This window comes from Sus scrofa, chromosome 5, assembly GCF_054392235.1.
Source record: "Sus scrofa isolate SSC_HxYL_T2T_F1_AM1 chromosome 5, Sscrofa_HxYL_maternal_Yorkshire_Landrace_v2.0, whole genome shotgun sequence".
Lineage (NCBI taxonomy): Eukaryota > Metazoa > Chordata > Mammalia > Artiodactyla > Suidae > Sus > Sus scrofa.
In genome coordinates, this window is record NC_139387.1 from 76,488,005 (window position 1) to 76,503,908 (window position 15,904).

Genomic DNA, 15,904 nt, shown 5'->3' on the forward strand with positions numbered 1-15,904 from the left:
CCTGCCCCAAATGTCCCAATGCTTAGAAAGCATTCAAGACACTGCATCAGGCGTCTGCAGCAAGCCATGGAACAAAATCCTAAGTGACACAAAGCCTTACCTAAAATATCTCCTTCGTGACATCCTCATTGCCAACGCTAGTCCACAGACGAGAAAACGGCGCGGGGGGGGGGGCACGTAGCTGAGTGAGGATGGAGCTGGGGCCCAGCCCACCCTCCCCCAAGTGACAGAAAGGAGAAGCCACGTTTGCCTGCGGGGCCCTGTGGGAGAACCTCCAGGACCCACCTCCTGCCAAGTGCCAGGACCCCCAAGGGAGCCGATGTGGACAGTCCACGGAGCTTGAATTTCAGTATAAGACGTGGAATAAGGTCATGGGGAGAGGAGGGCCATGGGCACAACTCCACAGGAGAGGCAGATGAAGAGCTATTTCTAGGAGGTTGAGGTGACATCCCCAGAGCCAAGCAGACAGAGGTAAGGGAACCACACACACACAGAGGCCCGGAGGCAGGTGGGGGGGACCGAGGTGAGGCCGGTGTGAGACGGTGGAGGAGATGGGGGGGGCCCTATGTTTCAGGGAGAATCATGGGGCTCCATGAGAGAGCAGGTCAAATCTACAACCTGCCTCTTGCCTATAGCGGAGACCAGCGGGGAGGCAGTGGGGGTGTCACAGGCCAGAAGGGTCCTGTCCTGGGTTGCTCTGCAGGGAAGGCTGGGCTGGACCTGGAGGGGAGTGGCTGTTGTCTGGAGGGCGGTGCTGGGGCGCAGGGCCTGCTGCGTCCGGTGTGGATGTGGTCACGCTCTGGTGCCCAGGGAGTGAGCACGCTTCACCTCCTTTCCACCTCCTCCCCAGTCCAGACAGAGGTACCCACAAGCGGTCAGGTGCAGCCCAGGAAGAAGTGTTTTAAGAAGGGGGAGCTCCCTGGTGGCACAACGGGTTAAGGATCTGGCATTGTCACTCCCATAGCACAGATTCCATTCCTGATCCAGGAACTTCCACATGCCAGAGGCACAGCCAAAAAAATAATAATAAGGGAGGGAGTAAAAATAAACAAATAGGGAGTTCCCGTCGTAGCGCAGTGGTTAACGAATCCGACTAGGAACCATGACGTTGCGGGTTCGGTCCCTGCCCTTGCTCAGTGGGTTAAGGATCCGGCGTTGCCGTGAGCTGTGGTGTAGGTTGCAGACGCGGCTCGGATCCCGCGTTGCTGTGGCTCTGGCGTAGGCTGGCAGCTACAGCTCCGATTAGACCCCTAGCCTGGGAACCTCCATATGCCGCGGAAGCGGCCCAAAGAAATAGCAAAAAGACAAAAAAAATAAAATAAAATAAACAAATAGTAAAAAGTAAATAAATAAATAAGTGAGGGAGTAACCAGCTTGTGTCAGCTGGAGTGAGATGGAGACATGGCACATGCCAGGGTCACGGGGACAGGCCGTGGAAGCATGGCATGGGGTGACTGCTAGAGAGAGGAATATGAGAGCTTGTACTTTCTAGAGTCAAGGCAGGAAAAGTTCTCACTTTCTCTCTACAGCAGGGGAGCTAATGAGTCGATGGTAACGCCTGAACTAAACTCCTTTTTACACAGATGCGGCCTCACTGCTCAGTCGGGTAAGCAGGGGTCAGTGGCTTACAGGAGTGAAATGCCCACAATCCCTTCACCTCCAGGTCACCCACACCCCTCACTCACGATCCTTCCCCCATCAGACGTTCCAGTATATTCCAGACAGAGCTTCGTAGAGACAGCAAAACGAATATTTATTATGATTATCTTAAAAAAATAAGTCTGAAATATCTGGGCGACAAGATAAAATACCAAACAAAATAGTGTTGGGGTGTTAGTTACACTCCATGCTGGCACCGGGCAGAGGCCACACCGCCACTCCTTCTGCAGAAGTTACCACTTGAGGGATGATGACAAACCTGGGGTCAGGCTGCCAGGACAGGCAGACAGTAATGGGCCCAGAAAATCTGATGCTTCCACCCAAAGGGCTACCCAGGGTACAAGCCTGTGGCCCCCACTGAGCAAGAGAGCCAGCGCGTCCCTGCAAGCCGCAGTGTCAACACCCCTGGGGACAGCAGGAGCTCTGGGAGGCAGCAGCCAGTGGCCCCCACCCCCGGGGCCGCCCTACAGAGCCCAGCCCTCCTTACGGAGGACTAGCTGCACAGCCTCGTGCACGTCGCTCACCACATGGGCTGCCTCCAGGAGGCCGGGGCTGAAGCCGAAGTCCCGGTGCCCGTGGAAGGGAGGCGCCCCCCCACCCGGGGCAGGCCCTGGGGACTCTGGAGCCTCGGGGCTGTACACCCCCGTGCACACCAGGATGGAGGTGCAGCTCCGAGCAGTTGAGGGCTGCTGCTTCCAGGGGCCCCTGGCCCCCTCCTCCGCCCCCACCGACCTCGCCGTCTGCAGGTACTGGTGGAACAGGTTGGCCCCGTAGATGTCAGACATGGGGTTGTCACTGAGGAAGAGAAAACCCGGTTCAGTGCAGGGGACCAGGCAGGCAGAGGGGCAGAGATGCAGGGAGGAGGGAGGGCACGTTGTAGGGGGTTAGGGGGCGCAGGGCTTACCCCACTGCGTAGAGATTCCGGATGGGGGCTGCCCAGCCCCGCCGCTCCGCTTGCCGCCGGAGCAAGCCCTCCGCGTACTGGTAGGTGAGGAGGCTGGGTTTACCCATCAGCCCTTCATATCGCAGCTCCTTGCCAGTCACCTTCCGGTAGATGGCCTCTAGGCACAGCAGAAAGGTGCCATGGCCAAACCTGCCAGAGAAACAGCCAGCCACTTGGTCCCCTCCCCAGGCCCCGCCTGCTCTGACAGTGCCTTTCACTGGGGGTCTGGCAGTGACAGAGCAACGTGACTTAGTTCTGGTAAGAAGTAAGTACATTTATTAGCTGCATCTATGACCTGCAACTACCTGATAACGTCTATCGAGCACTGTCCCAGCCCTGGAGATGGCAGGTCATGTTTAATCTTTAGAAAACCCTATGGGAAGATTTCCCTGTCCTAGAGCAGCGAAAATGAATCCAACTAGGAACTATAAGGTTGTAGGTTTGATCCCTGGCCTCGATCAGTGGGTTAAGGATCCAGTGTTGCCATGAGCTGTGGTGTAGGTTGCAGATGCGGCCTGGATCCTGCATTGCTGTGGCGTAGGCTGGCAGCCGTAGCTCTGATTCGACCCCTAGCCTGGGAACCTCCATGTGCTGCAGGTGTGGGCCTGAAATGCAAAACAAGAAAAGAAAAGAAAACGCTATGGGAGCTCTCATCATCTCCACTTTACGGGTGAGGCTGAGTGACCCGCCCAAGGTGTGAAGCTAGGATGACCACCTGGGCAGCCGGACCCTAGAGACCTAAGCTCAAATTCTGCCTTGGATCCAGGCAGACTACTGGTGACATCCCCTCCTGTCTTGGTGTCAATCTTCACTGAGCCTATTGCCAACCCACTGGGTATAAGAAAGCAGCCCCACAGCAGCTAAGCTATGAAATCCAAGTGCTAGGCTAAGCTCCTAGGAAGTATCCTCCACACTGGGGATATGTTATCTTATCCATCCTCCCTTACTCCCTCCTGCTGCCTGGAATGCTGATATGAAGGCTGGAGTTCAGGCAGCCCTTGTGGATTAGGTAGTGAAGGGCTGAGATGCCTGACAGGTGGACTTTTTTACGTGAGAAAGAGACTGCCATCTCAGTCAAGACTCTTGTTTTGGGTTTTCATCCCTTGCTGCTAAACCAAATCCTAACTGATACTGTTCAGTATCTTGAGGTTATATTCCAATGTCACTTATTTATATACTGAATTCTATTTTCAATTTTTTAATTACTGAATAAAAAATTAATCTCAAATGTGGTTTATAAATGGTAATTTTCCTCTTGCTATTCAGTCCACAGCCTACAAATCAAACCCCCTTCACCTAATGTCAGCAAACCTGAACTCTAGGAAGAATATTCTAGAAAACACCTGACCTCAAGCTGCAGAAATGCACTTCAAAAGTCAGAAGAGGAGTTCCCGTCGTGGCGCAGTGGTTAACAAATCCAACTAGGAACCATGAGGCTGCGGGTTCAAGCCCTGGCCTTGCTCAGTGGGTTAAGGATCTCGCATGGCCGTGAGCTGTGGTGTAGGTCGCAGACATGGCTTGGATCTGGCATTTCTGTGGCTGTGGCGTAGGCTGGCAGCTGCAGCTCCAATTCAACTCCTAGCCTGGGGTTATATAACTTCCATATGCTATCAACGCAGCCCTAAAAAGACAAAAAAAAAAAAAGTCAAGTCAGGAGAGAGAGCTCGGTGGTGCCTGCCCCCCAGGCTGCTGAGCCATGTGACCCGAGGCAGTACTGGGCCCTGGAACCCTGGCAGCCGACTCATCGCACAGCCCACTGGGAGGCAGGGCAGGAGCAGAAAACTCCAGACTTTGCCTTGCAGACAAAAGCAGCCAAACAGCACCAGCAGCTGCCCTTCCAGGAAAGCAACCCACTGGCCAGCAAAACAGGGCCTCGGCTGTGCTCAGCCCTGGGGAGGATGGGATGAGGTGGGGACCAGCTCAACGCTCCAGGCCTTTTGAGGAAGTGACTGGTTCAGGGGCCTCAGAATCATTCCTGCTTTGCCCTCCCCCACGTCTCAGGGCAGAAGGAAACAAGAAGTGAAAGAACCAGTGCCACAGGGTGCAGGCAGGGAGCAGGGAGGGAAGGGCAGGTCATGACAGAACTGACCGTCCCTTGGGTGCCATTAGCCAAAAAGAACACATCGGTCAGGACTCCAGAGGGCAAGGCCGGGGTTTAATAAAGACCATCTCTGTGAGTCTTCTGTGTTCAGCAACCCACACTTTTCGTTTATTAATCAGTGTGCGAAGTGACCCTGGAGACCCCTCCCGGGGGCAAGTTACCATGGCAACTCCAGGGCACAAGGATGGCGTGAGGAGCCGTCAGCAGAACTGCCCCGGTGGCAGCTGGAGGTGGCCCCCAGGGCCAAGGCCAGGGACCCTGTGTCCTCACCTAGGCATCTTGGCCTCGGCCATCCAGAGGAGGTCTGTGTTGCTGGCCAGGACAGGGAGGTGGGGGTAGGGGGCCGTTGCCAGACCCGTGCCAGGGTTCCCATCACTCAGGAGGACGTCCATGATCAGCTGCAGGCTGGTCTCCCAACGCACTGGCTCCCCAAGGAGGAGCACCCCTGCAGAGCACAAGTGAGGGAGGGCCCAGGTTGTGCGGGTGCAGGAAGGCCTCCGGGGGCCCTCAGTGCCCCAGCCACACACACTTCCCTTGGTGCACTGGCCTGGCAAGTGCACGGATCCCCGGGCAGCGGGCAAAGTTCCGAGAATGAGGAGCAGAGGAGCGGCAGCCCATGCTGCCCAATGCTCTGCCCACTGCCTCACCCTGCAGGTTCTTACCCTCCTCAGCCACGTCCCCCAACCCCAGGGGCCACCCAGCCTGGACACACGTCACAGGCTGAGCTCCCAACCTGACTCTGTCCACATCCCTCATGACTGTGGGCCAGTTCTCACTGTCGCTCAGCCTCAGCCCTTCAACTACATGATGACAAGGACACATACCTAGCACTGTGAGGATACAAATGAGATAGGACAAAACACAGAAGCCCTGCTGGACACGCAGCACTCAAGCCAACACCACTACCAAGGTCTGCCTCAAGAGCAGAGAACTGGGCCAGGCCGTGGCCCCGGGGGGAGGGAGGCAGCACCACCCCTGCCTGGGCGATGTACTGGAAACTGGCACATGGGTTCTGTCACAGTGACTGACAGACTCAGTGGCAAGACCATCAGGGCCCAGGGACCCAAATGGCTCAGGACAGTCCTGCACGATCAAAACCGTCCCTGTGTCTATAAACAGCTGACACTCAGGCAGGTGAACAATCTGCTTATAGTTAACTGAACCTAAACCCTAATTCCATTCTATACGTAAACACAGTGTTTCTTAGTGAAGTTTTCATAAACACTGATTTTTCCAAAAACAAAACTATTGTGTTGGTCAAGAGAAGACTGTACTTTACTTCTGCTAAACTTTACCAGGACTTATTCCCCACTTTGGAAAACCATGCCACCAGTGACAATACCGCCCCTAATTTCTGAGTCACCGATGAAACACACCCACATCACACCCATAAACATACATGAGCCTGCTTCTGTCGCTGTAACATTTATGGGGATTCTATTTTTGGTATAATCATTTTGCTAATTATGTCTTCTTGGATAATTATTACATATTGAAATACTGATTATCTTATTAAAAAATTCTTTTACTTCTGCCTATAACAATTAGGGCCTAATTTAGTAAACTAATTTTTAATATTTGGGTATTATCTAAGAACTCACTTCAGGGTGGTAAAGTAACAATACTTTTCTAACACAGGGGAGAACTGGGTTTAACAGCTGAGAAACACTGGACTAGGTCCTTTAGGTCATGGTTTTTCTGGAATAACGAGGTGAGTGACACGGGGAAGGAAAGATTAGCAGTTAGATATCTCAGAGGTCGTGAGTGGCAGATCCGAGACCAGAGCCCAGCAGTACCAGCCGTGGGGAGAGCCCGCCCATGCCATAAGGACCTCATTACCTTCGATAGCAGGGAAGTCGTTCCTTGGAAGGGGCTGCGAGAGACAAAGAACAGCCCGTCAGCGCCTCAGTCACCTCCCACGCCCGGTCTCCAGGGGGTGGAGGGAGATGCATTCCTGACAGATGGAAGACCCCTTGGTCTAGCCCAGGCTGGGGGTCACCATGGGTGAAGGGCAGCCAGGGGACAGCTGGGTAGCCTGGAATCAGGTGGCCAAGGACCAGGCAAGCTCATGGAGGGACAGGAGGCTGATGTCACTCAGGAGGCAGGGCCTTCACTGAACCATCCTCTTGGGGTCTGTTCCTTCCAGGAACGGCTCCAATGGTCTTGGCTCTGCCACTAACCAGCTCTGAGACCTGCCCTGAGCCACGTCCCTGTGGCGGACTGTCTCTGAGCTTCTCTGAGACCTGCTTCAGGTGACATCTGGTTCTGCACACCAGGTGCATAGCACAAAGGCTCTGCTCAACTGGAAAGCTCAGAAAGAAGGGTAAAGCCACACAAATAAACGGAAGCACACGCCTCTGTTCTAACTGCGCTTCATCGCATGTTAACAGCGCTGACTTAAAACAGGCAGTGTGATCCACACAGAGTTCACAGGAGGAGGAAGAGGGCGAGAGGCCATCGGGAGATGGGCAGTCACCCTAGAGAGTCAATGAGAGGCCCTGCAACCACTGGTCAGAGAGATGAGGTTCAAATGTGGGCCAAACCCCCAAGGAAACTGGACAGATACTCAGAATGGACAAGAAACTATTTCCAGAGTTCCCGCTGTAGCTCAGCAGTAACGAATCCGACTAGTATCCATGAGGATATGGGTTCAATCCCTGGCCTCGCTCAGTGGGTTAAGGATCCAGCGTTGCCCTGAGCTGTGGTGTAGGTCGCAGACGCAGCTCATTTTGCTGTGGCTGTGGTGTAGGCTGGCAGCTGTAGCTCTGATTCGACCCCTAGCCTGGGACTTTCCATATGCTGCAAGTGTGACCCTAAAAAGACAAAAAAAGAAAAATGAAAAAAAGCTGTTTCCCACCGGGTCAGGTCTCTGTAGCAAGCTTCAGGTTAAGCAGAGCAGGGATTCATTTCATAAACATTAGTGATCCTCCCAAGTGACTCTGGGAAAGCACAGAACTACCACCTGGAGGAGACACCAGGACTCTGCAGGGGTCCTTAGCCAACGGCCAACCACACAGAAAGGCAAGCCCTGGGAGCTGTGCCTCCCCTAGCCGGTGCCTGGGCCAGACGTGCCCTCCAAGGAAGCAGCTCTGTGTGGGAGGGGCCAAAAGTCAGCAAGAGGAGGCCCAGATTACCGTGGTCTTCGGCCGCCGCTGGAGATCCACCATGTCGAGCACAGGGAAGGCTGCCCGCAGCTCGTCCACTGTGACCAGGCTCTTGAAGCCCAGTCTAGAGTGAGGTCAGGAAGCAAAGCCAGACAGTTCTGAGGGACACCAACCCAGCCCCAATCAAATCAGCACCCCCAACCCCAGACAGGACCCAGCGAGACCAGCATGGATCCTGAGGATGCGGGTAGTGGGGGCCACTCCTGGGGCCTGTCCTATGCTGGGCACCACTGGGCGCAAAGGCACACAAGAGGCCCAGAACCGTGAGAACCCGTGTTCTGGGGACAGCTCAGGAGACTCCCTGGAGGATGAGGCTGAATGGGGTCTAGAAAAGCCAGGCCGGAGCTAACTCTGGATGGCTGGACCAGATTCAGCCAGAACGGGAGGCTGTGGAGGGCACGCCTGCTGGACCTCCAGCACCTGCTGCTGTGCTCCCGTCCTCCACTCCCCAGAAAGATGCTCCCATCGGCCTCAAGCCCACACAGACCACACTGCCTCACAAGTAAGCTCACCCACTTATGCTCTGGTGCCATTCTCCTCCCCTCCTCCCCACATGGTCCCATTCTGGTCTCCTGCTCCAGGCACCCTCTCACCCCCTCCTTCCAGCCTCCTCAGCTATGTCTCTGCTGAAAAATGTAAACCCCTCCTGGGGCCCAGCAACCCCCCACCACAAAGCCACAAGTGAGTCCTGCTCCAGGACTGGCCTCCCGCCAAGCACCAGGGACACTCAGACCCTTTCTGCCCTTTGCTGTCTCTGACCACATGCTGTCTTAAATGTTCCTCCACCATCCCTGAGTGTGACTTCAGCCGCCTGAAGTACCAGCTCTGATTAACCAGGACCCATGAGCTTCTCTGGCCCCAGAGCGCACCTCGATCACAGGAAACGCTCGGCTCAGGTTTGCGGAGGCAGCGCGTGGGTGAGCTACCTTGGAGCAGGAACTATCCCCACTTCCTGAGCACACATCCACAGGGTAAGCCCACTGCAAATGCACTGGGAGCAAGTGGTTCCCAAACTAGCCACAGAACTGCCTAGTTCTCAGATCCAGTGAGTCAAGACTCTCCAGGGAATAGCCATGAGTGCACTCTGTAAGCTATTTGGCAGGTTCTGAGGCACTGGGCTGGCTTTCAGAAACCCCCAGGTGTCAGGGGTGCCCCCCTCCCCTGGGGAGCCACCTGCCCTCCCGCAAGAGTCTGGCACACCTGGCTCTAGTCCCCTCTGCCAGGTGAGGACAGCAGAGCAGGAAGCAGCTCAAGGATACGCTCGGGCGTTTTCCACCAGGGGCCCCTGCCCAGACACCAGCATCCGCCTCTCGTGATGCTGCGAGAAGAGCCGCATAGGGCTGTGGGACAGAATCACCTGGTCAGGCTCCACCTGCCAAGAGACAGAGAGGGCAGGTGAGGGCAATAACTGGAGTAGGGCCTACCTGCCCAGGAGGAGGCAGAGCTGATAGGTATTGAGGGATAAACTCAGTTCCCAATACCCCCACTTTTCAGCCCCACTTGGGAACCACAGGGCTAGTACATGAGCTCAGATCTGTTGTTTTCAGTTCTACGAAAGCCTTTTCAACCACAGCCCCACTCTCCAGATACCAAGGGAGGAACCAGTCCTGTCCCTTTATTCTGCATCCCAAGCAGCATCGCCCAGTCAGTCAGCACTGGATTTGCCCTCTCAGTTCCAAAGGACACTTTCCAAGAATGAAATACTCTGCTGACAAAGACGTGTGGATGCCGGGACACAGTGGAGCTGTAGGTGGGTGGCAGGGATAGCACTCCCTGAGCTGTCCTCTCATGAGAAACGCAGCTGTCACTCCAGAGTTCCACCTGGCACATGGGGATTCAGCAACATGGGACCCTAAGGCCCAGGAGAAAAGAAATGGATACAGAGAGTTGGGGACACTGCCAAGTGCATGGGTGGGACTTCAGGGCTCCACACATGTTTACATAAAAGACGGCGCTGCCCTGCCCATGAGGCCCGACTCTGGAGGTTGGCCTTGAACTCCAAGCTTTTTTTCCAACAGGACTGGAAGATTTACACTGATAACCATGCCCTAGGGCTGATCCCTACTGTCCCCCTCCCACACCAGGGCAGGAGACGCAGTCAGTGCTGGAGGGGGTGCTCCGTGGGAACCAGGTCCTGGGCTCCAGTGTCTCCCACTGCCTCCTTACCTGGAAGCCCAGTAGGGCGGACAGCTCCTGGGCCTTGCCATGCTGTAAGATGTTCCCCGCATTTGTGACAAACACCACAGGCACCCGCAGCTGCCCTTCGGGGTTCAGCAGCTTATGGAAGGCTTCCTGTGCAGCTGGGATGATCCTATGGCCCCGCACCAGCACCCCGTCGATGTCCAACAGGAACCCGAAGGTGGGCGGCCTCTGCACGGAGGGGAGACAAGAAGGGCCCCTGAGTCGAGGAATGGAAGGTACCTCACCCCTGACCCTGGGCCAGCAAGGCTTTGGTCAAGGTGAGGACACGGGGTTGCCTACAGGACAAATCCATCTGCAACAAAGAATTAGGCCTTTTCAGGTATTTTCAAGCATATAAGTATTTTGTTGAAATTATTTTTGCATAATATAAAGTTTTGTTTTGTTTTTTTTTTTTTTGGTCTTTTTGTCTTTTCAGGGCTGTACCCTAGGCATACAGAGGTTCCCAGCTAGGGATCCAATTGGAGCTACAGCTGCTGGCCTACACCACAGCCACAGCAACGTGGGATCCGAGCCGCATCTGTGACCTACACCACAGCTCACTGCAATGCCAGATCCTTAACCCACTGAGTGAGGCCAGGGATCAAACCTGCAACTTCAGGGTTCCTAGTCGGATACGTTAACCACTGAGCCACTATGGGAACTCCAATATTAAAGAAATTTTTACATTGGAAAACAGAGAAATTCGCAAAGAATCCCAACACTGGAACACAATCGATAGTATTTCATCTCTTTTTCTATTCTTACATTTGTCGCATAGCTACAACGGCACTTTATATGTATAATTTTGCATCTTGGCTTTTTTTTGTTTGACCTGAAGCAATTTTATCTGCTACAACAGCCTTCATAACCATCTTTTAAAATTGTTTTACCAATATCGACACACAGAGTTCTAAAAACACACTCAATTGCTACAGACAATATAGAAAATTCTTGTTTCTTGCTGCTGCCCAGTGCTACTACTCCCTGTCTTGTGTGTTTTCCAGAAACTGTTTTATGGATGGTACTAATTTCTTATCTTGGAGCTAACACAGAAATGGCCCTATGTCGTGCTTTCTTTTCCATCTTCCGTTTTTCATTGGTATCTCTTGGTTTTCTTTCTGTACCACAGCCCCACCTCCTCCACATCGCCTCTGCTACATATTTTGAGTGTATACTCCATTAGGTTTCCCCTATTCAGATATTTAGGTTTTTCCACACTTTTGCCTCTACGAATTATACTATAAAGAACCTATTCATGCTTACTAGTTTTTCCATATGATGGATTTTTCTTCTAGTTGTTTTTTTTTTGGCTGCGCCCACAGCATGTGGAAATTCCAGTGCCAGGGATTGAACCTGCACCACAGTAATGACAATACCAATCCTTAACCCACTGCACTACCAGAGAACTGAAAGATAGATTCTTAAAAGCAAGAGTTATAAGTCAAAAGAGTACAAACATTTTAGTGATGGAACACCTATTGGCCCATTTTCCAAAACACCTATCAACCCACGTGCAACCTGGTCCCCTTGCCCAGGATGGTTTTCACTGGTATCAAAGAGTTTGTTAAGGATCAAACATCCTGTTAATATCACAATTTAAAAAAAAAAAAAAAAGAGGTATCTCATCTCAATCTGCATTTCTTTGATTTGTATCTTTTTTTGGGGGGGGGGTTTAGGGCCACAACTGCGGCACATGGGAGTTCCCAGACTGGGGTTCGAATCTGAGCTATAGCTGCCAGCCTATGCCACAGCCACAGCAACTCAGGATCCAAGCCACGTCTGCGACCTACACCACAGCTCATGGCAACACTAGATCCGTAACCCACTGAGCAAGGCCAGGGATCAAACCCACGTCCTCATGGATACTAGTCGGATTCATTACCGCTGAACCACAATGGGAACTGCCATTTCTTGGATTTACAAAGCTGAACACTGTACTCCTTAAAAAAAATCACCCCATTTTTTTTGTGAACTAACATACATGCAAGGTGTTTTTCAGCTGTCAGAAAAACCCAAGCTAATCTGTTTACCATTTTCCTTTTTGTTGGCACCAGCTAAGTCAAGCCACTTTCACCACAAATGCGCTGTGGTTCAAAATGTCCTTATTTTCTTAGACGTACATACAGAAGAATTTAAGGTTGAAATGACAAGAAAATGGATTCCCTTTAACATCTTAGAGCCACAAGAAAAGAGGGCAGATAAGCAAATCAAGTGCAGCAAAGTGTTAGTAACAGCTGAATCTGGAACATGGGTCTATGGGGTTCATAACACTGTTGTGCTTTTGGGTTTTTGAAAACTCACATAGTCAACAAACCAAACAGTTCATTTATGCTGATGGCTGCAAAATTAAACTACTGGTCTTAGGGGCCATATCGTAAACAGTCGTAAGATTTGCTTAGAAAGACCCGCAGATCCTGCCACTTAGAACAAGAAAGTTTCAGGACAGTTGAGCAATATCTGTGACACTCCCTCATCTATTACTGTGTAGTGCGGGATGACCACCTGTGGCCCTCAGGTGAGCACACAGAGAACCAGGCACCCAGGACCTGGGAAGCAAAGGCGCATCGGATGCAGCGACTCCACACTCCATGAGATGCTTCACAGAAGGGACGCGGGGAGGGATGTACAGGTGTGACTTCTCTACACTTGCTGCTCGGCTTTCTGAAAACTTAAAACTGGTCTAAAAAAAGTCTATTAATTTTTGTTTAAGTGAAGTTACCTAGAGAAAAGGAAATAAGAATTTTCATTCTCTTTTTCATTTTTCGTTTTATTTTTTTCTGCATCTATATTCTCATTTTTCTTCTTTATCACTTCAAGTTTTTTGTAACTTGTCCTGGATATTAAGCCAGCTCTGAGTTAAGTCCATATTTGTGGAGTTTCTGTTATGGCTCAGTGGTAACAAAATTGACTAGTGTCCATGAGGCCTCAAGTTCAATCCCTGGCCCCGCTAAGTGGGTTGGGGATCTGGCATTGCTGTAAGCTGTGGTGTAGGTGGAAGACTCAGCTCAGATATGGTGTTGCTGTGGCTGTGGCATTGGCAGCAGCTCCAATTCCACTCCTAGTCTAGGAACTTCCATATGTCTCAGGTTCGGGCCTAAAAAGACAAAGGGGAAAAAAAGTCCATATTTGTGGTAGTGATAAAACGTGTGGTTTTCTACTACATATAAAATAGATAAACAAGGTCCTACTGTATGGCACAGGGAACTATGTTCAATATCTTGTAATAATCTATAAAGGAAAATATTCTTAAATAGTATACATATATTTTATATATATAATGTATGTATAACTGAATCACTTTGCTGTACACCAGAAAGCAACACAACACTGTAAATAAACTATACTTTTAAAAAGCATGGCAGAGGGGAGATCCCTTTGTGGTGCAAAAGAAACGAACAGGTTCAATCCCTGGCCTCCCTCAGTGGGTGAAGGATCCCGCCTTGCCTGAGCTGTGGTGTAGGTCACAGACGCAGCTCAGCTCCTCCATAGCTATGGCTGTGGTGTAGGCCAGCGGCTGTAGCTGATTCGAACTCTGGCCTGGGAACCTCCATATGCCACTTGCGCAGCCCTAAAAAAAATAAAATAAAATAGATTAAATAAAAAGCATGGTTTTAAGATTAATTTGGGGAGTCCCCTGGGGGCCGTACCCTCGACCCTTGACCACGTTTGAACTGGGCGGATCCACTTATAGGGGGGATTTATTTCAACAAATATACATTCAGCCCCCACAGCTGTGGGCTCCTCACACGTGGATCCAACCAACTGGTGATCGTAAACTTCACAAGCCATGGCTGTTGGTGGATGGGGGATCCGCGGATGCCAGGCGTCTGTGGGACGCCAGCACCTTCAGGTCTAGGAGTCCTCCACGGACAGCGAGGGAGGGCGGAAATCGGCCTTAAGTCACACAGGTAGTAAACCGCCGGGCAGGTGCGCATCCCCTTCTTCCACCCTCCCACTCTCACCCTTGGAGAGTCGGGAACTGTGAGAACCCGCGGGCCGGGGCCGCGGTCTTCTGCACGTTCCGACTGGCGGGTCACCGAGGCCCGCGTGCCCAGGTCCGGCCCCCGCGAGTGACAGAGTCACGCGGTGCCCCGGGCGGCGGCTACGCGGCGGGGACCAAAGGACGTGACGTCACTACACGCGGACACTGCGGGGACGGTGGGAGTGATGTCCTGGAGGCCGGACATCAGAGCACGGTCCACGAGGCCACAGGGCCTCCTGCCCTGCCCGCCCGCCCGCCGCCCTCACCTGCGCGCCGCCGCTCGCCAAATGGCGGCCCCCGAGCCCCGCGGCCCCGCGCGCCGCCCCGCAAGCCGCCCGCCACCACAGCCCGGGCGCCCGCCGCGCCACCACCTCGCCGAACGCAGCCATGGGCCGCCACCTGCGCGCACCGCGCACGCCCGGCCCGCCGCGCGGCCAATCATCGGCCAGTGGCGCCTGGGGCACCTGGGAGCTGTAGTCCCGTCCAGTATTGGGGGCGGGAAGGGGGCGGGGGTGCTCGCAGGGCATCTCGGGAGCTGTAGTCCCGCTTCGGTCTCTGCCTTACGCGTGTGGGCGTGGTCGTATAACTGGAAGTTTATACCCTTTGACTTTCTCACACTTTTAACCAACTCCTAACCCTCATATCTGGCAGCCACCACTCTTTCTCCTGTTTTCTGGATCTATGAGCTTGGTTATTTTGTTTCTTAGAGTCCGCATATAAGTGACCTCATACAGTATTTGTTTTCTCTGACTTACTTCATTAAACATAATAACCTAAAGGGCCATCCATCCACGTTGATGCTAAATGCAGCATTTCCTTCTTTTTTGTGGCTGAATAATATTCCATTATATATGTATGTATATGTATACATACATATATAACGTATATATATGTGCGTGTGTGTGTGTGTGTATCTCTTCGTCCATTTATCTTTTTTTTTTTCTTGGTAAGAGAGGAGGTAATTTATTGTAATGTGTTACGTTCAGCCACAACTGGGAACAGAACTAGTCCAGAATGTCACAGGTCCAGGACAAAATACTAAAAGGGATCATTTTGCTGTGAGCAAGGTGGGTCTCAAAGTGGCCGAGGGGCTCAGAATGGTGAAAAGTTGTTCTGGATCCACTGAGACAAGTTCTAGACAGAAGGCATGCAGCCCAACAAATTGTACCAGCGTCCCTGGCCTCTGGGCTTTCCTTGTTTCTGCTCCTGCGGCTTCTGCAGATGTACAAGTTTACTCGGACCTCTGCCTCCTCTTTGTTCTTTTGTGCTGCAGCCTCGCATTCGCTTCTTCCTGCACTTTGCTGTCATGGCACAGAGGTTTCTCAGAAGATGGCACTAAGGCCAAGAGCCCATTTATCTATTGATGGATGCTTAGTTTGCTCCCACATCCTGGCTCTTGTAAATGGTGCTGCTATGAACATTGGGTTGCATGTATCTTTTTAAGTTAATGTTTTCATTTTCTTTGGACAAATATCCAGAAGTGGGATTACTGAATTGTACATTAGTTTTATTTTAAATTTTTCTGAGGAATCTCCATACTTTTTTTCACAGCGGCTGTACCAGTTTACATTCCCACCAACAGCACACAAAAGTTCTCTGTTCCCCACCAACACTTGCTACTCTTTTTGTAACAGCCAGGGAGAGTGTTATTAAAGAGGGAGAGTTGGGAGTTCCCGTCATGGCACAGTGGTTAACGAATCCGACTAGGAACCATGAGGTTGCAGGTTTGATCCCTGGCCTCGATCAGTGGGTTAAGGATCCGGTGTTGCCGTGAGCTGTGGGGTAGGTTGCAGACTCGGCTTGGATCCCGCGTTGCTGTGGCTCTGGTGTAGGCCGGCAGCTACAGCTCAGGTTCGACCCCTAACCTGGGAACC

The 15,904-nt window shown here is 52.3% G+C and overlaps 1 protein-coding gene across 5 annotated transcripts; it reads right to left on the bottom strand.

Annotated features, from left to right (window-relative positions):
* Window positions 1-1,728: 1,728 nt before the first annotated feature.
* On the bottom strand, window positions 1,729-14,440 carry HDHD5 (haloacid dehalogenase like hydrolase domain containing 5). Of its 5 annotated transcripts, none has more exons than XM_084957221.1 (9): window positions 14,402-14,440; window positions 11,312-11,401; window positions 10,034-10,237; window positions 9,127-9,239; window positions 7,838-7,931; window positions 6,543-6,576; window positions 4,974-5,148; window positions 2,564-2,752; window positions 1,729-2,454 (listed from the first exon to the last, which is right to left on the bottom strand). In XM_084957221.1, the coding sequence occupies exons 1-9, from the start codon at window positions 14,417-14,419 to the stop codon at window positions 2,124-2,126; spliced, it is 1,248 nt and encodes a 415-aa protein (XP_084813347.1). In that variant the 5' UTR covers window positions 14,420-14,440; the 3' UTR covers window positions 1,729-2,123. The 5 variants fall into 5 exon arrangements, with proteins under 5 accessions (XP_084813347.1, XP_084813350.1, XP_084813348.1 ...); XM_084957224.1 differs by lacking the exons at window positions 11,312-11,401; window positions 14,402-14,440 and adding exons at window positions 13,493-13,616; window positions 14,011-14,123; XM_084957222.1 differs by lacking the exon at window positions 11,312-11,401.
* Between the last annotated feature and the right edge of the window lie 1,464 nt (window positions 14,441-15,904).